General features: G+C 43.0%; 1 protein-coding gene across 1 annotated transcript in view; it reads right to left on the bottom strand.

Moving 5' to 3' along the window:
- KCNH5 (potassium voltage-gated channel subfamily H member 5) overlaps nt 1-24,363 on the bottom strand; it is a 355,340-nt gene that overhangs the window by 263,787 nt on the left and 67,190 nt on the right. Inside the window, exons 2-4 of the mRNA XM_040411687.1 lie at nt 23,296-23,419; nt 4,902-5,008; nt 1,164-1,292 (exon numbers count right to left, since the gene is read on the bottom strand). Of these exons, the coding sequence (XP_040267621.1) occupies nt 1,164-1,292; nt 4,902-5,008; nt 23,296-23,419 (360 nt within the window). The remainder of the gene's footprint in view (nt 1-1,163; nt 1,293-4,901; nt 5,009-23,295; nt 23,420-24,363) is intronic.

Genomic DNA, 24,363 nt, shown 5'->3' with positions numbered 1-24,363 from the left:
ATGGGAAAGGAAGATTGCCCTGTATGCACAGACCACTGCAACCATTTGATATGTGTAATTTTGCAGCTCTGATTAATTTTATGAAAATTTGATGATCGAGGACCTTTCCTATGCTCAAGGTGTTGAAGAAAGTGAAATGTAGTATAACAGTGCAGGACATCATAGACACTATTGGAGTGCTCAGTTTCTTTGGGCATAAAGGGGTTATTCACCCCGGGGGCCTTTCGGGCAGACCCCCAGCATAGCTGCACGTGCAAAGGGAATTATACTTACCTGATACCTGCCACTGGGTTCTGGCTCTTTTCCTTCCCTGCAGCCACTGCAGATCGTCAATCTCCCCATGTCAACATTCGGCTTGATGCAGGTCCCTTGGCTGCTGCAGTCAATAACTGGCCGCAGCAGTGGGGTCCCCTATGCATCATGTCATGGGGTCTTGTGATGCATGAAGGACATTTCACCGCTGTGGTCAGTCATTGGCTGCCGCAGCCATGTGACCATTGTCAAACCAGAGGTTAACACGTGGTGACATGAGATCTGCAGCGGTGGAGGAATAAAGTAGCTGGAACCCAGTAGTGGAGATTAGATGAGGATGATCTTCTCTGCAGGTCTGGCCACACTGAGGGGGTCTGCCCAAAAGGCCCCTGGGGATGAACAACTCCTTTTAAGCTGGTAATACACATTACCATTTGGTTGACCATCATCTATTCCACCTGATGCCCCCATGCACATACAAGCTCACGTTTGCCAAATATGCATGTGTCCTGAATGGAAGGAGTTAAGAAAGCCACTGCCAGACACCTCTGGTGGTGGCTTATCTCCACTGAGACCATTGCTTTTTTTTGCTCAACATCTTCCGAACGAAAATCTGCCAAATGTTTAATGCTTGCTAGCTGGCCACTGCAGTCCCTCCAAATTTGGCAGTTTTGGCAAACAGTTCTCCAATGTGTATGGCCAGTTTTAGTAACTACAGTTTAGATTTGCGTTAAGCTTCCCATATGTTATATGTTAAAGCTATTTAGTGTTATATGTTGCATTTTCACCAAGGTGTCGGTAAATGACTTGCCATGGAACATGTAGACAATGAACTGGTAATACGAGTGAATCGCTGCACTTACAGACACTGCTCGAGACACACACGACTAACGATTAACAGGGACAATTACCTCGCGTAGAATCATCTTCGATCGGTTGCTTGAATAACGTAATATCTTTGAAAGTACAAAGGAATAAAACGACCTTATCGTGTTCATTACTTATGGGAGCTATCTGTATATAAAACCAAACCGGGGTTCCTGTAAAGATGGAAATAAAAAGCATATGAGGTAATAACACAATAGAATAACTTGTGTCGCGATACAGGTCTTATAACCCTACAAACACGCTAGTAACAAGCTATTATCAAGTCCTGATCCAGGAAATATATGACTGGAGTGGAAAAACATCAGTTCAGTAAGGCAGTGATCCAAGTGTGAATAAACAGGACTATCCCAACCTCCTTCAGCCATGCTGTATACTGAAATACTAAGAGCAGGAAAAGCTGAGCAGACTGATTTATAGTTTTGTATGAAAAGATTCATTATAATGTTTAATTTATTCATTGTAATTCTGTTCATTCGGAGCATAGAAGTCCAGCGGGTGGACCTATCAGTCACTACCTGCTATACGTCTGCACCCTCATACAGGAAACACCTTTAATGTCTGAGTAGGACCACCCACTGGACTCCTAAGATCAGAATGAGCATGGATGTCCAATAAATAAATGACTCCTGCTCTCCAACATACCGCCTTTTCAAAATACCGGTTGCCTGTAAAGGGGTTGTCTCAACATCACAGCTCTTTTAGGATTGCTGTGCTCTTGGAAATTATAAGAGTGATGGTTATTTAAGGCATTGTACACATGGCAAAGCCATAGCACAATAAAAGGTACATTCACACCACCATTTTTTTTCTTTTGCAGATCACACGTGGTCTCATTCATTTCTATGGAGCCACAAAAAATGCAGACAGCACACAGATATCATCAATGTGCTGTCTGCATCCGTGTGGCCGTTCTGCACACTATAGAACATGTCCTATTCTTGTCCATTTTGCTGACAAGAATAGGCATTTTTGTAACAGGGCCCGCAGAAAGTACGGGATGGACACGGCCAGTATCTGTATTTTGCAGATCCGTAGTTTGCGGACCACAAAACAGATATGATCGTGTGAATGTAGCCTTATTCCATTACATGACCCATAGGCAATAGTATGGCACCTCCATAATGCAGCATGTGATGGAGCATACCACAACTATGCCCATACTGTATCTCCGCTCTGTGAAATTGGTAGCCCGTTGGGTTAGAATATGGGTCCTTAGAGAATCTATAGGCACCGGATTATTAATTGTGAGATTTTGTTTTCTGGTTGTTAAATACACTGAATGATGAATTTCTAGAACCTATTATAAAAGATCAAATAGGAATTTCGCACCGAGCATTTCCCCTTGAACGCCCAGGTTTATTACCGATCTGACCTTCATATTGTTCAGTGAAGCCTGCATGTAACTGCAGCTGTGACACAATAAGCCACATAACAGCAGTCCACGTGAATGCACTGCTAAGTAATGTCTCATATGTTCACATGGATTGTCGGTGACATCCATGAATATAGGAGATGGCTCATTTAAGTTATCCTGATCATAGACAACAAAGACTAAAAACTGAAGGTGTAATTACACAGGCAAGAAAATCTCATGAAATAAATTAACAGTAATGCTTTAATAACTATTGACGTGAAAATGAACAGCCCCATAACCTGCTTTATTTCACTCCGCGTTCTGTATTCCCTGGTGGACCTGAATATTGATTCTAATGAGGGAAACTTTGTCAGAGATCGATAGAAACACAGTCTTAATTCGTCTTTATGAAGGGATCTAAAGTATCATTCTGGGGATTTCTGAACCTGTTTTCAAAGTGGATTATATTCAACATGATTATCTGAAGGTAGTAAAGTTAAAGGAGTTTTCTGGGATATTGATACTGATGGTCTATCCTCAGGTTCAGCAGGGGTCAGGCACTGCCGCTGATCAGCTGTTTGAAGGCGTCATGGTGCTCTGGTGAGTGCGGCAGCGTCTTCCTACCTAGGCTAATGACGTCACTGTAGGTGCAGATCAGTCCCATTCAAGTGAATGGGGCTGGGCTGCAATATCAAGCACAGCCACTATACAGCAGATGGCGCTGTACTTGGCAAGGTGTAAGGAGGCAGTTGCGCCACCAGAACGGTGCAGTCTCTTCAAACAGCTGATCAGCAGGGGAGTCAAGAGTCAGACTCCCATCAATCTCATATTAATTACCTATACTGAAGATAGGCCATCAGTATGGAAATGCTGGAGATCCTCTTGGGGCCATAGGGGATCAGTAAAGGGTGCGGTGGGATTCAGTAATGGCATGCGGATTGTTGACTGGCCGTACAGTACCTGTACTTGCCCTGGATTAATTGGAAAGTACAGATGCAGCAAACAATTAGCAGTAATCCACATGTGGTTATCACTGCCCAGGCAGCCTCATGGCAGCACATGTACTATAGAGTCATAGGATGACCCCATATGCTTATTACGTCCTCTGCATTTAACTCTAATATAGCACCCTTGTCCCTTAAAATATCACATAATTTGAACATTTACATCTATAACAGGGCCTCCCACCAATCAGTCATATGTAGTATCAGGAATCAGATGTCCCATGATGCAAATAATTTTTAATATATTGTACCCTTGAATGTATCACAAAGAAGAAACATCAAAGTTGTCATGTTTGATGGTGCTCCAAGTACCCAGCTCTGGTCTAGAATGTGTGGATCATAGGACGGGATCACCATATATTTGTAGATGTGACCCTATGTCAGAGCAACCCCTAAATCTGAGGTAAGCTAGTGAATACATAGGTGACAAATATTTGAGGTACAATATTTTTATGGCAGTTTCTACAAGTGAGACTTCATGGCTACCTCTTGATCCTGCACAGGAACATTTATGGTATTCTTCTAGAAAAGTTGAGGTCAACTTAAAGAGGGTGTCCAATGTTAGAAAAAACACATGGCCACTTTACTCCAAAACCACTGCAACACCTGCCATCAGTATTTCAGCTAAGGCCCCTTCATCTTAAATGAGTTGTGCCATTAATTTAATTGTATCCCACCCAAGAGATATTGCTGGTATATCACTTTCCCCAAATACCACCATTTATCACCTGTGGCAAATCAGTTTTGATATTCGGCTGCTGTTGGTTACGTCCTGCTTTGGAGCCTTGTAATGTAGGACGTAGGAAGCCTCATTGGTGAAAATAAGGGGTGTGGTTAGTGTCACATGATTTGCTGATGTCAGGACACATCTCACTGCCCTAAGGCATAATTGTATAGCAAGCACATGACGAACCAGGAAGTGGGATTTAAGCATGGGGGATAAGAGAAAACTGAAAATAAAGTAAATTAGAAAAAAAAAAAACAAGAAGGAATTGGGAGCTCGAGTTGACGAAAATATACTTAGCTTATCACAGATCTCCTTTAACACAGCCGAGGTGCAATACCGGATGCAAACCTTAGAGAGGTTGGTACAGTGTTTGGAAGAAAGCAGCCATATTTTTCCTAATCCTGGACAAGCAATTAAATGGAAAGCTAGACAGTTGCATTGGTGAATGGTGGAATATAGAGCTGACGGTAGAATGGGACAGTAGAAACAAGCTTGCTCAAAGCAAATACGCTGCTATCTGGTGGAGAAATATAGAGCGGGGTGTGTGGATTTTTTAATAGTATCAGGTCTAGGAAGTAAATGGTACACAGGATAGAGTAGAATTGTTTTCTAGTTATCACACAGTTGCTGGAGTCTGGTGGAACAGAGAACACAATGGGCGATATACAGTACATACTGCTTTTCTTGTATAGAAGGACTTCAAAGCAATTTGACTCGTAGTTCTCGAAAGTCTGCCTGATTTTCTCAATGGTCTTCTTATCTGTCAGTTCCCCATACATGAAGCTGCAAAAGAAAAGATCCACACAGTAAAGTTTATCAGAAACCGAGAGCTTGCAAATACAACGTCTGAAAGTAAAAAAAATTTTTTTTCCAGAGTAGCAACAAACGTAAGAAATCTGATTCACGCGTCTTAAAGAGGACCTGTAACCTGTCCTGGAAAGGCAATCATGCTCGGATCTGTCTGATTCAAGACCACTTCAACGTCAAGGAAAGGATCCAGCACAGATTACAATCCAACCAAATCTTTATTCAATACTCACGGCGATACACATATTGGGAAGATGGTAGGGAAAGATTTTATACATTTAAAATTCCTGCTCATTCTGGGATTTGAAGTCCAGGAGACATTCCTATCAGTGATTGACCGCTCTCTCTGTATACACACTGATAGGACCGCCTCCTGGACTTCAAAGTCCAGAATGAGAAGGAATTTAAATGCATAATATACAAGTTATACTGAATATTTTCCCATACAGATATACATCAATCTTCTCAGCATCTCCTGCTCTATAACATGCTGCCTGCAGCTCAGACACCATGCTCAATGTGACAGGTTTCCTTTAAGGCCCCCATACACATAAGTCTTTTGTCATCTGAGAACAATGTGTTTGGCCGACACTCTAATGTGTGTGAGGATCTTCCGACTCTCCCCCCCGACAGATGATGTCAGGGGAGAGAAAGATAGGGAGAAATTTTGATTTTCCCCAATCCTTTTGTTCTCTCCTCCAGGGAGAACTAAAAGGATTCGGGAAAAATAAGCAGACGCCAGAAGTGTCTGGCAGTGACTTTCTCCGCTTTCCCCATAGAATTTTGTATGGGGAAGCCGGGAGAGACAACTGTCGGCCGAACTATCATTCGACCGACAGCTATCGAATGTGTATAGCCAGCCTTAGGCTCATGTACAAGTACAATTTTAAATGCTCTGGCAGCAGTTTGGAATGTGAATACAGTGCAACAGCATTGGGCACGGCTTTCAGTCCGGAAGCAGCTCCTTCTGCATCTAAAACAGCAAGAAGTCACAGCACCAATCACTTCTACCCAAACTGAGCTTGCACATGTAGCTTCATCATGAATGATAAGCACCAGTAGGCCCTCTCTGTACCATTGGAGAACACCTTTCCAATATGACATATGTTGGAACACGGCACACTATTTTCCCCATGGACACAGAAAGAATCCATGAGATGACGCTGATGTGTTGCTTAACATAGAATTGGAGACATATGGAGATAACATATGAGCCTTAGAAGTCTATGGTAGTTGTACATTGGGTCCTACCAGTGATGGTCAGTTCGCAGTGTTCGCCAGCGAACACATGTGGGCTGCCATCTTTAGTAAGGTAGACTCACCCGTCCGGCGATGCATAGGTAAGCCCTTACCTGTGCCTGTGCCGGGAGCCGGTCTGAAATCAAATGCAGTCACCGGGAGCAGGCAGTTCAGAGAACAGCCGCCAGGGGCCTTCATTGGGCTGTTCTCAGAACTGCCTGCTCCGGGTGACTGCATTTGATTTTAGACCGGCTCCCGGCACAGTTAAGGGCTTACCTATGCATCGCTGGACGGGTGAGTCTACCTTACTAAAGATGGCAGCCCACATGTGATCGCTGGCGAACACTGCGAACTGACCATTACTGGTCCCTACAACACAGAGGTGGATGCAGGACCATTTCTGGGCCCTTTGCTCTCCAGCAGTTCATCACAGATCATTTTCACCTCTTATATCTCCCTCACAATTCATCGGTATCTGTGAGAAATGAAATTGGTTAGCTCAGTATCTAACATGCAGTATAATATAAACTACAACTCCCAGCATCCACACTTGCTTTGCTGTTCTTGTAACTCCCATAGATGTGGATAGAGAATTCTGGGAGTTGTAGTTTCAGAACAGCTGGAGGTTGCTGGACCCTGTAATAGACCATGGGAAGCGGCTTGTTGTCAGAGACCTCCTTACCTACTCGGCACCTGTGTTGCTGCAGGGGCACTGTGCATGAGGCTCATTTCTCTTTAATTCAGTCTCAACAATCTACTGTATCATTATAATATTTGATCGTCCCTTTAAGCCTTGTTTGTAACATTACAGCAGACACCTGTTTCTAGGCACGGCCACTAAGGTGAAGCATTACTGGCAAGGTTTTGTTAATGCCGGGTTCACGTTACATCTCTTGTGCATGTAGTATGATGTGTTTGCTTAATGAATCCCTTGCCAGTCTTGTTTACCCATCCTTATTATGCTTGTGCCCTGATCATATAACCTTGCAAATTAATTGGGCGTCAAAATTGTGCTGTAGGACATGGTGAGTACAGTTTTGCAATGAGGTCATATATGCATAATTGATAAGTGATTTTATGTTGTAGCAACATGCCCATAAACAGTGCGTATGATGCAAATGAAAAATGCCCTGAGGTGACTATAGTATAGTAGATTTTTCATCTCTTCATCACTCCTGACATTCCTGTTTTAATAGCTTCATGCATCCCCATGTAATAACAGTTCTGGAGCATCTATTCTTATGTCTCTATGTTGAACCATTCCTTTATTATTTCAACAAGAAGTTATGAATGAATTGCTAGCAGTCTGCAGTAAGGGTACAGAGGGGAGGTAACAAGTTGGGTGTGTACACCTGCACAGTCTGACTCTATCCAATCAGTGCTGCCATTATCATCCTATGCAGGTACACACCCCCAACTTGTTACCACCCCCCTGTACCCTTACTGCAGACTGCTAGCAATTCATTCACAACTTCTAGTAGAAATAATAAAGGAATGGCACAACATAGAGCCATAAGAATAGATGCTCCAGAATTGTTGTTACATGTGGAATGCATGAAGCTATTAAAACAGGCATGTCAGGAGTGGTGAAAGGTCCTCTTTAAGCGGGTTATCTATCCTTGTGCAACCTGATGCTTCATTCATTTGGGGGAACAGGACCATCTTGTTTGGGACCAGTGGGGATCCCAGTGGTCAGACCCCCATGATACCTTACCCCCCATCCTGTGGGTAGGCTATAGGTTGATAACTTGGTGCAACACATTTAGGTTACCTTAGCAACTCTTTTAAGTCACAATAAATACAGCACTAGAGAGCTGAAATATATTCCTGAAAGTGGATATGAGCAACATTGAGCTGGACAATCAAATTAACAAGTTCTCTGTTGATACAAAAATGGGGCCCAAAGCACTGATCCCTATAAGCTGAGCAGGTAAACAATTTGCCCTATTCAGGGAAAGTATGCTTTCATGCAGACTCTGTGAGGTCTCCCCTTAATGATAGAGCAGAGCGCTGATGAAGCTCATTGCCTGATCAGGGAGAATTGTCTGCTGTTCAATTACAGCTGCACAGTCCTCTCAATCCCTTCCCTGCACTCATCTCTGTGGTCTGTACAGGGCTTCCTGCTACAGATGAAGGAAGGAAGCTAGTGAAGGCCACACTAGTCATTGTAAGGTACTATGAGAGAGGGGGTCATAGGGATCAGTCTGCATGGAAGATTGAGCAGTCTGTGAGAGAGGGGGGCATAAGCAGGGTCGTAGCTATAGGCGGTGCAGAGGTAGCAGTTGCTACAGGGCCCAGGAGCCTGAGTGGGCCTATAGACCCTTGTGAAGCATAAGAAGGGACTGGTATTATAGAAAGTGCTTGCTAGTCAAGTTACACCTCTGGGTGGAGGGAAGGGGTTAGGTTAAGAATTTGCCATGGGGGGGTTACCGTTACCTCGGGCAGATGAATGCTATGTGCTTCCTGGCCCCTGGCCACAACGTGAGTGGTGGTGACTGTGTTAATCTAATGAGGTTCACTGAGGACCAGTGGACCAAACAAGACCAGTCAAAAGGGTAGACCCCCAATTAGAAGCGCCAAATCCCAGAGTAGTAAAGTTGAATCAGATAAGCTCGCAGATTGATCTAGAGAATATTTAGCGATTTAGTGCAACAAGGAGACAAGCATGAAGAAAATAACCCAAAAATTAATAGGGTATTGGTATACCAGGCAATGGACACCCCAATTGGATCCGCAACTAAGGGGTTTGCCGGTATCCAAAAATCACATTCGATTGTTGTACAGGGAGTGCAGAATTATTAGGCAAGTTGTATTTTTGAGGATTAATTTTATTATTGAACAACAACCATGTTCTCAATGAACCCAAAAAACTCATTAATATCAAAGCTGAATATTTTTGGAAGTAGTTTTTAGTTTGTTTTTAGTTTTAGCTATTTTAGGGGGATATCTGTGTGTGCAGGTGACTATTACTGTGCATAATTATTAGGCAACTTAACAAAAAACAAATATATACCCATTTCAATTATTTATTTTTACCAGTGAAACCAATATAACATCTCAACATTCACAAATATACATTTCTGACATTCAAAAACAAAACAAAAACAAATCAGTGACCAATATAGCCACCTTTCTTTGCAAGGACACTCAAAAGCCTGCCATCCATGGATTCTGTCAGTGTTTTGATCTGTTCACCATCAACATTGCGTGCAGCAGCAACCACAGCCTCCCAGACACTGTTCAGAGAGGTGTACTGTTTTCCCTCCTTGTAAATCTCACATTTGATGATGGACCACAGGTTCTCAATGGGGTTCAGATCAGGTGAACAAGGAGGCCATGTCATTAGATTTTCTTCTTTTATACCCTTTCTTGCCAGCCACGCTGTGGAGTACTTGGACGCGTGTGATGGAGCATTGTCCTGCATGAAAATCATGTTTTTCTTGAAGGATGCAGACTTCTTCCTGTACCACTGCTTGAAGAAGGTGTCTTCCAGAAACTGGCAGTAGGACTGGGAGTTGAGCTTGACTCCATCCTCAACCCGAAAAGGCCCCACAAGCTCATCTTTGATAATACCAGCCCAAACCAGTACTCCACCTCCACCTTGCTGGCGTCTGAGTCGGACTGGAGCTCTCTGCCCTTTACCAATCCAGCCACGGGCCCATCCATCTGGCCCATCAAGACTCACTCTCATTTCATCAGTCCATAAAACCTTAGAAAAATCAGTCTTGAGATATTTCTTGGCCCAGTCTTGACGTTTCAGCTTGTGTGTCTTGTTCAGTGGTGGTCGTCTTTCAGCCTTTCTTACCTTGGCCATGTCTCTGAGTATTGCACACCTTGTGCTTTTGGGCACTCCAGTGATGTTGCAGCTCTGAAATATGGCCAAACTGGTGGCAAGTGGCATCTTGGCAGCTGCACGCTTGACTTTTCTCAGTTCATGGGCAGTTATTTCGCGCCTTGGTTTTTCCACACGCTTCTTGCGACCCTGTTGACTATTTTGAATGAAACGCTTGATTGTTGATGATCACGCTTCAGAAGCTTTGCAATTTTAAGAGTGCTGCATCCCTCTGCAAGATATCTCACTATTTTTGACTTTTCTGAGCCTGTCAAGTCCTTCTTTTGACCCATTTTGCCAAAGGAAAGGAAGTTGCCTAATAATTATGCACACCTAATATAGGGTGTTGATGTCATTAGACCACACCCCTTCTCATTACAGAGATGCACATCACCTAATATGCTTAATTGGTAGTAGGCTTTCGAGCCTATACAGCTTGGAGTAAGACAACATGCATAAACAGGATGATGTGGTCAAAATACTCATTTGCCTAATAATTCTGCACGCAGTGTATAAACACTGTGGTACACAAACGTACTGGGTGTAAAATAACAAATAGTATTAATAAAAAAATATAGGATAACTCACTTCACAGGGGGATGGTCCGCTGGATAAACTCAGAACACCAGACAGGACCAACAACCCCCCAAGCCAGGATCGCCTCTAGAATTTCAAATGCTGATCGTTGCCCAGTGTGGAAGAAAGAGCTTCACTTTAGTATTTGTTAATGAAGACTTTGGCTTCTTTAATAAGGACATACAGCTCAACGCGTTTCTGGGTGTGCAAACCCCTTCATCAGGAGCAAATACATAAAAGCATGTGTATATATTAAAACAATCTTTACCTGGTAACCCTATTTAAATAGGGCTGTAAAACTGCCAAACATCTAAAGGGAGGCATCTTGTGGGGCCGGGACTAGACACGTGGGACGCCGAAAAAAGAGGTACGCCCCCTGGTGCGCGCGTTCACAGCCTGATAGACGTAGGCAGAACTTCCGGTCCGACTATGCGCTCCACCGTGGAATGCACCGCAGAACTTCCAGTTCCCGATGCGCGCTCCACGCTGGAACGCACAGGCAGGCTGTGGGAGATCAAAAAGATGACAAGAGTAAACAGCGGGCAAGAAGAGAACTACCGCAATAAACATTGGCAGGGGGCAAGGAACAAAATTAGCACTGAGGCAGGGGAGCCCAAGCTGAACTCTTGCACCATAGAGGAATATAACATAGAGGGGCATAGGGAGCAGTCTGTGTAACAGAAGTGGTCATGACAGCATCTATGCAACAGAGGGATGGACGATAGAAACCAGCCCTAGTTCCTCTAATCTGACATTGGATGTGACTACTCCCTAGCAGAAATAAAGCAGAATAAATCAGATTTCTAAACTGGACTTTCTTACACAAGAAAAAAAACTCAAGTAAAAAAAGGATATCTAAAGTGTATAAAAGCTAAACCGTGTCTTATAGAACAGAGCTACAGCTACACAAACATCCCGGAGCACAGAGCGTGCAGCAACAGGGGAAATGCAGCAATAATCTCAGGGAAACAAAGACATAATATTTAGTATATTTTCTTGGCACAGACTCATGAATTATTAGTTTTGGGTTATTGCAGCCTTCCTCGTTTCTCATATATGTTTCCTTCAACCCTACCTTGCCTCTAGTAATAAATGACTTTGTGCATTGTAATAAGCATATGTTTTTATTCAATTGTCTTTTTCTGCTAAATTTTCACTTTTTTTCCCCACAAGTTAAACAAAGCACATCCAGACAGATACAGTAGTATCACCATGGGTAAAAAGAGGTATATTTTAGAAGATGAGCTCATTACATGTGTGTGTGCAGGCATATCCAACAAGGACTGCTACTCTCTACAGGAATTCTGTGTGTTCAGTAGCGCGTTCCCCAGAGAATGGAGGCTCAGCATCTCTTTGCTTGCTAGCTTGTTTCTGTGTATGAATTTTTGCATATCTTGTATGCATCTTTTGGGATGTTTTGATTGTGCCTTTGTGTGTATCTTTTTTTTTTATATAATTGTATTTTTATTGAAATACAACAGTACAAATCTGTTTCAACTGTATGCACAATTGTACAAGGCAGAATGCACAAAGTATTCAGCAAAAGAACACATAATATAACATCAGGTGATATGTGCAATATAAATCAGACAAAAACCAATAAAGGCTATGTGAAAATCCAGCGTCTTGTCGTACTCAGTTAGTTGAAAAGAAAAGAAATAAAAATAAAAATAAAACCCAGGAGTCAAACAGCAACCCTGCTGTCTGACAATGCCACCCATGGCGCTAGGTCTTACCAACCCACCAGCACAGCGCCAAAAATTGGCATTGTCAGACAGCTGGTTGCTGTTTGACTCCTGGGTCCTGCCGCCTACTAGGGCAGTGCCGCTTTGTCACCGCAGTGTGCTGTTTTTTTTTTTGTCAGAGTAGGTCCCACTCAAAGAGGCGACCTTGGCGTGGTGAGTGGGCTTATGCCTTTTGATCAAAATATACACTAATGCCTCTTGTACAGCATGCAGTATAGGGGGCTGTACACTTTCATATTGCACTGAGAAGCAAATTTAATTAGATCTAAGCATAGCATTGTGGATGTGCGATCCAGTTCTGTTTTTCTCCCCCTTGATATATACATGCAACCATAGTCTCGTTGCTGAAGTGGTGAGACTCGCTGGGAGTAGTGGATGATATAAAAAAGAAGTCATGGAGGAGTGGTGGGAGATCAGAGGGAATCTACTACTACAGGTCCGCCATATGGATTTAGTGCAACCCTTGGGCCCTAAAAGTTCCCAAGGTGATGACACACTATAGGGGCTAGACCATAGCAGAGAATTAAGATGTATGGGAGCCAGCCAGAGTCTCTCTATCTGCATCAAGATAGAATATGGTTGCAGAGATGCCAAAGCTGTGATGCAACGTAGCTAAGCTGCCCAATAATATTTGATCAGGTCAGGTACTCCCAGACCACCCTGAGACTTGCTAGACAGGAGTACAGACTTAGGGATTCTATGGCATCTCTGAGCCCATATAAATCGGACAGGATTTTAGGTAAGATTGTCATCTTTACTGCTGCAATGCGACCTAGAAAGGATATTGGGAGTTCTTGCCATTTGGCGAGGAGATCCCTAATTTCTTTATATATGTGTGGGAAATTAAGTTTGTAGATGTCTGTGTGACGGGGGTAAGGACCACATCCAAGTATCGTAAGGAATCCTCCTTCCAATGGAAAGGAAAGTTTTCTCGAAGGGGGCCATGGGTCGCCTGAGTTATATATCGGGGGAGGGCCTCAGTTTTGTGGGTGTTGACCTTATACCTCGACAGTTGTCCAAACTCTTGTAATATGGAGTGGAGGTTTGGGAGGGAGATATGGAGTTTAGTGAGGGTGAGGAGGACATTGTCCGCATATAGTGACAGCTTGAACTCTTTATCCCTGACCATAATACCCTTGACATCCAGGCCTGCCATAATTTTAGCCGCTAGGGTTTCAATACACATTGCGAATAATAAGGGGGACAAGGGACATCCCTGTCTTGTCCCATTGGCTATGTGTATTGGTTGAGACTCAGCATGTGGAAGCTTGATTGTCGCCATGGGGGAGGAGTATAAGCCTCGGATGGCCTGAACAAAAGGGCCAGAGAGACCGTATGCCTTCAAGATCGCAAATAGAAATGGGCAGCTTAGACGGTCAAACACTTTTTTAGCGTCCAAACTAAGAAGAAATGCCTCCTCCCCCGAGCGGCCAACCACCTCCATCAAGTCAATGTTCCGTCATGTATTATCACTGCCCTGTCCACATGGGACAAAACCTACCTGATCTTTATGGATCAATGAGGGGAGAAAAGCATTTAGGCGAGAGGCCAGTATTTTTGTGAAAATCTTGAGGTCCGAATTAAGTATGCAATGGGCCTATAATTTTGACAATCAAGGGGGTCTTTTCCAGGTTTCGGGATTAATGTGAGATACGAGTGGGACATGGCAGTAGGCAGGGCCGACTCTATAATAAGGCAGACCAAGCGGCTGCTTGAGGGCGCAGAGAAGAGGGGGGCGGCGCCAGGGCGGAATTTTTTTTTTAGATATATATTTTTTTAAATACATAACTTGCGGACTTGCCCCGCCGAGCCCGGCCGCCCACCCCAGCCTGCAGGTGTGCCGTGTAGCCCCGGCCCTCACCTCCTCACAGAGCGGCACGCAGGCTCAGCAGCAGCACGGCATCGGCAACACAGACAGTCACGGGGTCAGGGGGTGTGACTGCCGAGTGGTACTGCGGCGGCGGGCGGCAGGCAGCAGCAACTGGTGTAGACTGGGGAGCAGAGGTCTGAAAACTTGAGGCGGAGCTGTTGGTGGTGAGTAACTGTGTGGACAAATGTCTCTGAGTAGTCTGTCTGTGCGGACCGCAGGGAGAAATGTATGTGGCATGGGGGGGGAGGGGGGAAATGTGGCAACATGGATGGAGGGGGAGAAATGTGACAACATGGATGGAGGGGGAGAAATGTGAGGGGCTGATGTGACATAGGTGATTTGACATGGAGGGGGAGAAATGTGACATGGAGGGGTGAAAAGTGACATTGAGGGGGTGAAATGTGACATGGAGGGGGAGAAGTATGACATGGAGGCCTTTAGGGGAAGAAATGAGACATGGGGGCATGATGGCTGACATGGGGGCATGATGGCTGACATGGGGGCATGATGGTTGACATGGGGGGCTGATGGCTGACATGGGGGGCTAATGACTGACATGGGGGGCTGATGGATGGGGGCTGATCTTACGCATTGGGGGGCTGATCTGAGGTCTGATTAACATTGGGGGTCTGATTGCTGGTCTGACCTGAGGTGTAATGGAAAATATTTTTTTTCTTATTGTTCTCCTCTAAAACCTAGGTGCGTCTTATGGGCCGGTGCATCTTATAGGGCGAAAAATACGGTCCTAAAACCAGCGATCGTGTGAAGCAGAGCGAAGATATCAGGACCACACAGGGGAGAAGTCAGCTGATGCAGACTGGACCAGGGCCAGGTGAGCTGCAGGGGAGGGGGGGGGCGCCAAAATGTAGTTTCGCTTGTGTTGGCAAAAATCCTTGCACCGGCTCTGGCAGTAGGCACTGTGTCACCTGACAGGAAACGATTAAAGAGGTTTGTCATATGGGGGATCAGTTCTTTCTTAAAAGTCTTGTAGTACTTATAGGAAAAGCCATGGGTCCCGAGGACTTGGCCTCTGGTAGATGGTCAATTACCTCCTCTATCTCATCCACAGTTACAGGTCCATTAGGGCATTAATATCTGTAGTTGACAGGGTAGGAAGGTTACATGAGTTCAAGTATGTCTGCAATAAGCACTCCCTGCTGGTCCAGTCATTTGTGGGGAGCTCACTAGGCAGATTATAGAGGGCGGTGTAGTAGGTCGAGAATCGCTCTGCAATTTCCTTGGGGTCACAGTGGACCGTCCCGTCTGCTCCCTTGACTACACATGTGCCTGTTTGTGAGGGGCAGTTTCTTAATTTCTTGGCCAACAACAAGTGAGGCTTATTCCCCCATGCATAATACCATTGTCGGGTATATAACATTAGTTTGTCGACCCTACCCAGAGCTATCCTATGCAGGTGGGCTTGGGTGTCAACTATGCGGGTATGATGGGCAGACATTGCCTCCTCCAAGTTATGAAAATGGGATTTCAGGGACCGTACTGTAGCTATTGAGTTAGTTTTTAATCTTGTGCCCAGGGCGATACAGTGCCCTCTCATTACCGCTTTATGGGCCTCCCATAGGGAACGTACATAGTCAACAACCCTTCATTAACCTCTTCAGGACAGATGACATACCGGTACGGCATGTTGTCCCGGTACTTAAGGACACATGATGTACCGATACATCATATGTATTTCCGATCGGAACAAGGTGCCTGCTTAAATCATTGAGCAGGCACCTTAGCTGAATGCCCAGGGGGGTCCTGTGACCCCCCCCCCCCCCCCGTGTTGGCGATCGCTGCAAACCGCAGGTCAATTGAGACCTGCGGTTTGCGGTTTTTTATATTGCGGCGGGCAGTGGTGCCATTGGGTCCCCGTGGGGCTGTAGGGGGGACCCGATGGCATGGAAGGCATCGCGCTGCCTTCCGGTGACGAGCCTGTGAGATCAGGCCCCCTGGATCTCACAGGCAGGAAGCTGTATGAGTAATACACACTGTATTACTCATACAGCCAATGCATTCCAATACAGAAGTATTAGAATGCATTGTAAAGGATTAGACTCCCAAAAGTTGAAGTCCCAAAGTTGGACAAAAAAGAAAGTGAAAAAAAAGTTTAAAAAATGTTTTCCCCCAAAAAAATTTAAAGTTTCAAGTAAAAATAAACAAAAACGTCATTTTCCCCAAATAAAGTTTAAAAAAAATTGGTAAAAAATAGGAAAAAATAAATAAATGACATATTAGGTATCGCCGACCGGCTCTATAAACATATCACATGACCTAATCCCTCAGATAAACACCGTGAAAAATAAAAACTGTGCTAAATAAACAATTGTTTTGGCACCTTACATCACAAAAAGTACAACAGCTTGCTTGCGATTAAAAAGGCGTATGCCCACCAAAATAGTACCAATCTAACCATCACCTCATCCCGCATAAAATGAGCCCCTACCTGAGACAATCGCCTAAAAAATAAAAATAAACTATTGCTCAGAATATGGAGGCACTAAAACATCATTTTTTTTGTTTTAAAAAAGCTGTTATTGTGTAAAACTTACATAAATAAACAAAAGTATACATATTAGGTATCGCCACGTCCGTATCAACCGGCTCTATAAAAATATCACATGATCTAACCCCTCAGATGAACACAGTAAAAAATACAAAATAAAAACTGTGCTAAAAACACAATTTTTTGTCACCTTACATCACAAAAAGTGTAATAGCAAGCGAGATGTCAGATGCACCCCAAAATGTAAAATGCAAAAAATGAGACCCTAGCAAAGATAATCTCCCAAAAACTGAAAAAACTATGGCTCTCAGAATATGAAGACACTAAAACATGATTATTTTTTTTGTTTCAAAAATGATATTATTGTGTAAAACCTACATAAATAAAAAAAGGATACATATTAGATATAGCCGCATCCGTATCGACCGGCTCTATAAAAATATCACATGACCTAACCCCTCAGATGAACACCGTAAAAAAAATTAAAAAAAATGTGCTAAATAAAATAAAATTGTCACCTTACATCACAAAAAGTGTAATAGCAAGCGATCAAAAAGTCACACGCACCCCAAAATAGTGCCAATCAAACCATCATCTCATCCCTCAAAAATCATAGCATACCTTGCCTCACAAAAAGTGTAATATAGAGCAACCAAAAATCATATGTACCCTAAACTAGTACCAACGAAACTTCCACCCTATCCAGTAGTTTCTAAAATGGGGTCACTTTTTTGGAGTTTCTACTCTAGGGGTGCATCAGGGGGGCTTCAAATGGGACATGGTGTCAAATAACCAGTCCAGCAAAATCTGCCTTCCAAAAACCGTATGGCATTTCTTTCGTTCTGTGCCCTGCCGTGTGCCTGTACAGCAGTTTACGACCACATATGGGGCCATAAATATTGAGTTTTGTTTGGCTGTTAACCCTTGCTTTGTAACTGGAAAAAATGGATTAAAATTAAAAATTTGCCAAAAAATTGAAATTCTGAAATTTCATTTCTATTTGCCAATAACTCTTGTGTAACACCTAAAGGGTTAACGATGTTTGTAAAATCAGTTTTGAATACCTTGAGTGGTGTAGTTTCTTAAATGGGGTCACTTTTATGGAGTTTATACTCTAGGGGTGCATCAGGGGGCTTTTAAATGGGACATGGTGTCAAAAAAAACAGTCCAGCAATATCTGCCTTCCAAAAACCGTATGGCATTCCTTTCCTTCTGCGCCCTGCCGTGTGCCCGTACAGCAGTTTACGACCACATATGGGGTGTTTCTGTAAACTACAGAATCAGGGCCATAAATATTGGGTTTTGTTTGGCTATTAATCGTTGCTTTGTAACTGGAAAAAAAATATTAAAATGGAAAATCTGCCAAAAAAGTGAAATTTTGAAATTGTATCTCTATTTTCCATTATTTCTTGTGGAACACCTAAAGGGTAAATGACGTTTGTAAAATCAATTTTGAATACCTTGAGGGGTGTAGTTTCTAGAATGGGGTCATTTTTGGGTGGTTTCTATCATGTAAGCCTTGCAAAGTGACTTCAGACCTGAACTGGTCCTTAAAAAGTTGGTTTTTAAAAATTTCTGAGAAATTTCAAGATTTACTTCTAAACTTCTAAGCCTTGTAACGTCCCCCAAAAATAAAATGTCATTCCCAAAATGATCCTAACATGAAGTAGACATGTGTGGAATGTAAAGTAATAACTATTTTTGTAGGTATTACTATGTATTATAGAAGAAGAGAAATTGAAACTTGGAAGTTTTTAAATTTTTCAAAATTTCTTGCAAATTTGGTATTTTTTATTTTTTGGGCAAATTTGGTATTTTTTTACTCCATTTTACCAGTGTCATGAAGTACAATATGTGACGAAAAAACAATCTCAGAAGGCCACATTTAATAATGTGATTGCAGTTTTAGAACGTGGTGTAATATCCACCGAAATTTGGTACATTTCAGACTCAAAATGCCAGATCAAGTTTTAGACACATTTATGAAGCAAAAACAGAAAAAATTATCTTCCATTGCAGCTTGCACGATGAGGGAGTATGAAATTATATGATTTGCTTCATAATTTTGTTACAAAAACCTGTCACAAAGTAAGGCCGGGTTCAAATCACTGTTTTGTTTTCCGTTCTTCTGATCCATCAGAAGAACAGAAAAAAAATATATAAATAATGGATCCTTTATTTTGAGCATCCGTTGCGCCCATTTTCCAACTGTTTGGATCTATTTTTGCCTGTTTCATCAGAGATCCGTTATTTTAGACGGGAGAGAAAAAGTCCTGTATGCAGTACTTCATCTCCCGTCTAAAATAACGGATCTCTGACGGAACTAACAAAACCGGATGCAAAATGAGCACAGCAGATGCTCAAAATGAAGGGTACGTTTTTATTTTTCTGTTCTTCTGATGGATCAGAAGAACGGAAAACAAAATTTTTAACCTCGCCTTAACCAACCAATAGTTGGTATAAAGCTAGACAAAAGTGTCTACCCCTGTACCACAGTTATCATCCATCTTTGAACTACCTAAGTTTACGCTGCCTGTTATAGACAGGATTAGTAAATAGTTTGGACTCACATCCAAAATTAATTAAAGATAAAGGCTGCAACTGGCACTTTGTATATGGAAAATCTTCCCCCTCCCCACAGTCTATAGGGTGGGGCAGAGGAAGTAGAGTAACCCATGTCTTCAGCATCAGGACCTAGGAGACACTTTGGTCTGCATAGTTGCTGTATACACAATATGTCCAGACTATTTGAAAAATTGCTCAAAATTGCGCAAAATTGGTCAGACAAACTCTTTAATACATGTTCCAACTTCTTACAGAAGATAAGCCAAGAAAATCCCATAAACGCTGTGTTATTCTAACTTAACCTCGGGGAGTCTGTCCACTTTCAAAAAACTCAAGCTTGAAGAAAGTCCATTTGGTTTCTTAGTGTTGTTTTAAAGCAGTGCACATATTAAAAAGTCTTAAAGTGCCATATATTGATTGCTCCGCTCGCTCATAAGCAAGTTATCCTTGTTGGGAGGGAGAGAAAAAAGGGATAAAACACAGAGTCGGTTCCTAAAATAATTGTGTCTGACGGAAATCTCCACTGAAAACATAAAAAGGCAATTTCGAGCATGAAGATCAAATTTGCCAGAAGTTGCTGCAGCAATTGGTTTCTATCCCCTGCATGTAAAAGAAACAGCAGGGATAGATGAAGAGTCCTTGGCTTCAGTAACACTTTGTAGTCCAAGCCCAGATAACAACTTTAACCTCTTTAACCTTCTTGTCAAAGTCTTAAAGGCCGTTAACCAAATGGAATAGATGACAATTTGGTACTAAAGAACAATAACGGCTATTGATTTACAATGTCCTAAGCATCATCTCCTATCTGTATGCGCTGCCAGCTTTATATTATGCCATTATATATTTATGTAACAGGAAAAGAGCTGGCAACTAGAAGAACATTTGGAAACTATGTGAACCACTCCAGATATTTAAAATTTTATTTAAAGGAAACCTATCACTGAAATAAATTGCCAAAATTTCTGTGTTCCTCTTCTGCTCCTTAGTCCATTCTGCTGCAGTGTTGACTCTGGTGGGCTATAGCTGGCCAGCTAAGACCTGTCCTAGGTTGCTAATATATATAGCTTGTGGATTTATACAGCTAGACCTGCCAAAACCCTAATTACAGTTCCTATGTTTGTGTGTTAAAGATAAAAGCAGAGTTATTTACAGTGACTTCATGTTTGGATGTCATATGACTGTTATATTTTGTGTTCACAGAAGCAGAAAAGATAGTATGCCTTTAAGATTCAATATATAATGTAAGGTAAGCTCGATGACATAGCAGAAACAACAGAAAGCATAGAGTTAAACTGTTGTTGCTGGGCAGGAGTCTTGACCAATCACAGCCAGCCTCACACACAGCAAGAGTTTTGACCAATCACAGCCAGCTTCACACACAGCCTGTGTGGGAAATCCCCCTAGCAGGAGCTGCTAGAATCATTACACCAGAGGAGAGGATCTGAACAGCTGTGTTTTATGGAAGCAAAAGGCCAAAATAGGTATTTAAAACAGTTATATAATGTTCCTACTGTTAATATAGTGATTAGAACTGTATAGTGAACTGGTTATATGTATGTTTACTTACAGTTCCACCATACAATCATACAAACAACAAACAACTTGCAAACGGACTTCTCATACCAAATAGAAAATTTCAATCTGCAAACTGCTCAAAGCAATTGTATAGAGCAAACTACAAACCAAGTTGAGCAAGTGAACTATTGGTTAGAGAGATCATAAAGTGCCTAAATAACTTAAATTGAGAGTACAGATACTCAAGAGAGAAATATATCCCCCATTTTATGTTGATTGACAAGATTGAACAGTTGAACCACCATCTTATGCATACCGCCATTTTGTGATATCTTTTCAACACGTGTTATGTACATGGACTATCTGCTGCGGAGGCGGCAGTGTTATATATGAAGAAAAGTTGAAGTTATTTCAAGCATTTGTGGTGTTCTTTAAACCTAATGTTTCCATAGAACGGTGCTAGAGGAATTACAGAGTAACAGACAGTCTGGTTAGACTAAAAAGTCAGAGATATCAAAATTCTTCTAATGCCACAGAGCAAAAGGCACTTCATAGTGCTGCGCCTGCCACGTGGGCTGAAGGACCACAAAACCCATGGAGCACAATCATATATGGGGTTGGGAAGTTGCTCAGGACCTGGACAATAGACCAATTAATTGATAGCTGTGACTGGAGAGGTCAGGACCCAATGAACAATTCCCCAGACCAAAAGGTATGCCCCCACACGTGACAACAAAACTCTGGTGCAGAATTTGTTGCAACTTTTCTGTGGATTTTATCCTAGGGTGAAATTTGCAATTAAAATCCACAGGAAAAGTTGGCATCCTGCAGATTTAAAATCTTAGGTGAATTTCTATGTGTATTTTTTTAAAGAGGACCTTTCACCAGAATAAAGCATCTAAACTAACTATACAGACGTGTAGAGCGGCGCCCAGGGATCTCCCTGCACTTACTATTATCCCTGGGCGCCGCTCCGTTCTCCGGTTATAGCCTCCGGTATCTTCATAGTTAGGCTCCACCCAGGGGAACCTGCCGGCGTCTCTTTCTCCTATGCTGTAGCGCTGGCCAATCGCAGCGCTCAGCTCATAGCCTGAGAGGTTTTTTTTTCTCTCAGGCTATGAGCTGAGCGCTGCTATTGGCCAGCGCTACAGCATAGGAAAAAGAGACGCCGGCAGGTTCCCCTGGGTGGAGCCGAACATATGACGATACCGGAGGCTATAACCGGAGAACGGAGCGGCGCCCAGGGATAACAGTAAGTGCAGGGGGATCCCTGGGCACCGCTCTACACATCTGTATAGTTAGTTTAGATGCTTTATTCTGGTGAAAGGTCCTCTTTAAGCAGCTCATAGTTGAGATTTTTAAAAATATCACCCACTTTGCTATTACTGCAATATGCCATATGTAATACTGTATCTGACATGCACAAACATACCCTAAAATGGAAGTGCACACTGTACATTGGCAGTCATAGATTAAGGGGCTCATTATGAATCCCCCACTTTTGGCACCATGATAAAATTGTCCCACCCCTGTAGGGGCCTTTCTTATTTTTTGCCATAAACAGCTTATATAGCTATGCACTAAATCGTCAAAGGTCAGGGCAGACAGCAAAGGTTCAATATGGAGATCAGGCACGGGTCAAGTCAGGCAGCACTGGGTCAAAATCAAGAAAAGAAGCCGAAGTCAGTAAAAGACTACAACAGAATACAGCTCACTATTGCAGGAAACTAGCAAGCTAGGCAACTTATTGTTCATCTACCCCTATGAGAAAAGGAAAGGAGACAAGCTGGCAAACAGGCTGCAGCCTGTGAGAAGGACAAAGCAAGCCCAGTGGCCAAGCCCGCCAGGAAGATGAGAGCAGGAAAATGTTGTAGCATATCCTAGTTATCTGCTCTTGATGGGAATGATTAAAAAAAAAAAATCACTTTGGACGCTCTTTTTGTTAGAAAAGCCAATTGTGATCAATTAGAATTTGTGGGGGAACCCAGCAGAAAGTGTTAAATTTTTCTGGAGCACCACCACAGGGGAAGAAAGCATTGCATTTGTCATTCAAATCAATGGGCTGTCTGGATAATGCATGGTTGAGCTGTGTCTTCCAGAGATATACCATTTGTAGCCATTGATATGAATGTCACCATTTTAAAGTATCCATAGATACTCAAAATGAGGACAATATTGTTGAAGTACAAAGTTATAGTACAAGAACAGAAATGATCATAAAATGACGTTATACATGATATAATCAATATAATTGTCTTGAGTTTCATTTAATTGTTCTATCACATTGATTAAAGAGTCGCCAAACTCATACAGAGCATCGACAGAGAAAACTGAATGCTGTCTGAGATCCAACGACATCTACTATGGTCAGATTTATATTAACAGGATAAAAAAGAAGCAAAATGTGACACAAACCTGCAAGTACTACTCTTCTGCATGATGTCAGCTCGGTGAAATCCAGAAAGTTTACAGAATCCGTCATTACTGTATACTACAGGCCAGTCCACAATCTGTGCATTTCCCAGTAAGAAGCTTGATTCTAAAAAGAGAATAAAATGTAAAATATTACATAGAAAGGTATGAGATAGATAGATAGATAGATATGAGACATAGATAGAGATGAGCAAATTGATCTTAACATTCGTGTAATGACCGACGACACGCACAGGGAGGAAAACAGGGAAAGCCCTGCCCAAGGGAGAGGGAAAGGTGGTGACCCCTAACTCACCTTGCGGCTGGCACCTGACTGCCCTGACGTCCCTAGACGGGTTCCTCACCCGTGCGGCGATCGCGTGCCTAAACCCTGGCTTTCCCTAATATGAGCCCTAGATAGTGAACAGGCCGGTGGGATCGCTAGTCCGCACCACTATCACTAAGAGGGAAACACCAGGGAGAGGACAGACAAAACAGACAAACACATACACCCAGGTGGGTGACCACAATAGACCAAAAAGGTCCAACAGGGATCCGGAGGGTAGCGTTCTGGACCAACTACCAGCGAACGCAGCAACACAGCTCCAGAAGGTCAGAATAGATGTCCAGGCAGGAAGCTCTATCTCTGGCAACCAGAGAAGTGTGAGAGAGGAATATAAGGAGGTCTGGGAGTGCTGCACAAGGAACAGCTGAGGAGAAGGAGCTACGGATCCCTGAGTGAGCCAAAAGGGTTTGCAAAGCAAACCCAGAAAGCTACCATAAGGAAAACAGCCCTATCTTAAATAGAGCGTGCAGCCAACCGCTGCGACTTCCTGACCCCGGGTATAACGGAGTCAGGTGTGGTTCTCGATACCCTCGTGACAGTACCCCCCTCTCTACGAGGGGCCTCCGGACACTCAGGACCAGGTCTCTCAGGATGAGAGGCATGAAAAACCCGAACTAACCTGTCAGCGTTTACCTCAGACGCAGGAACCCACATTCTTTCCTCGGGACCGTAACCTCTCCAATGCACCAGATATTGAAGAGAGCGGCGGACCCGACGAGAATTAA

Source organism: Bufo bufo, chromosome 11 (genome assembly GCF_905171765.1).
Source record: "Bufo bufo chromosome 11, aBufBuf1.1, whole genome shotgun sequence".
NCBI classification, from domain to species: Eukaryota; Metazoa; Chordata; class Amphibia; order Anura; family Bufonidae; genus Bufo; species Bufo bufo.
Note: the sequence above shows the minus strand (reverse complement) of the source record. Positions and strands in the feature narration are given on the sequence as shown.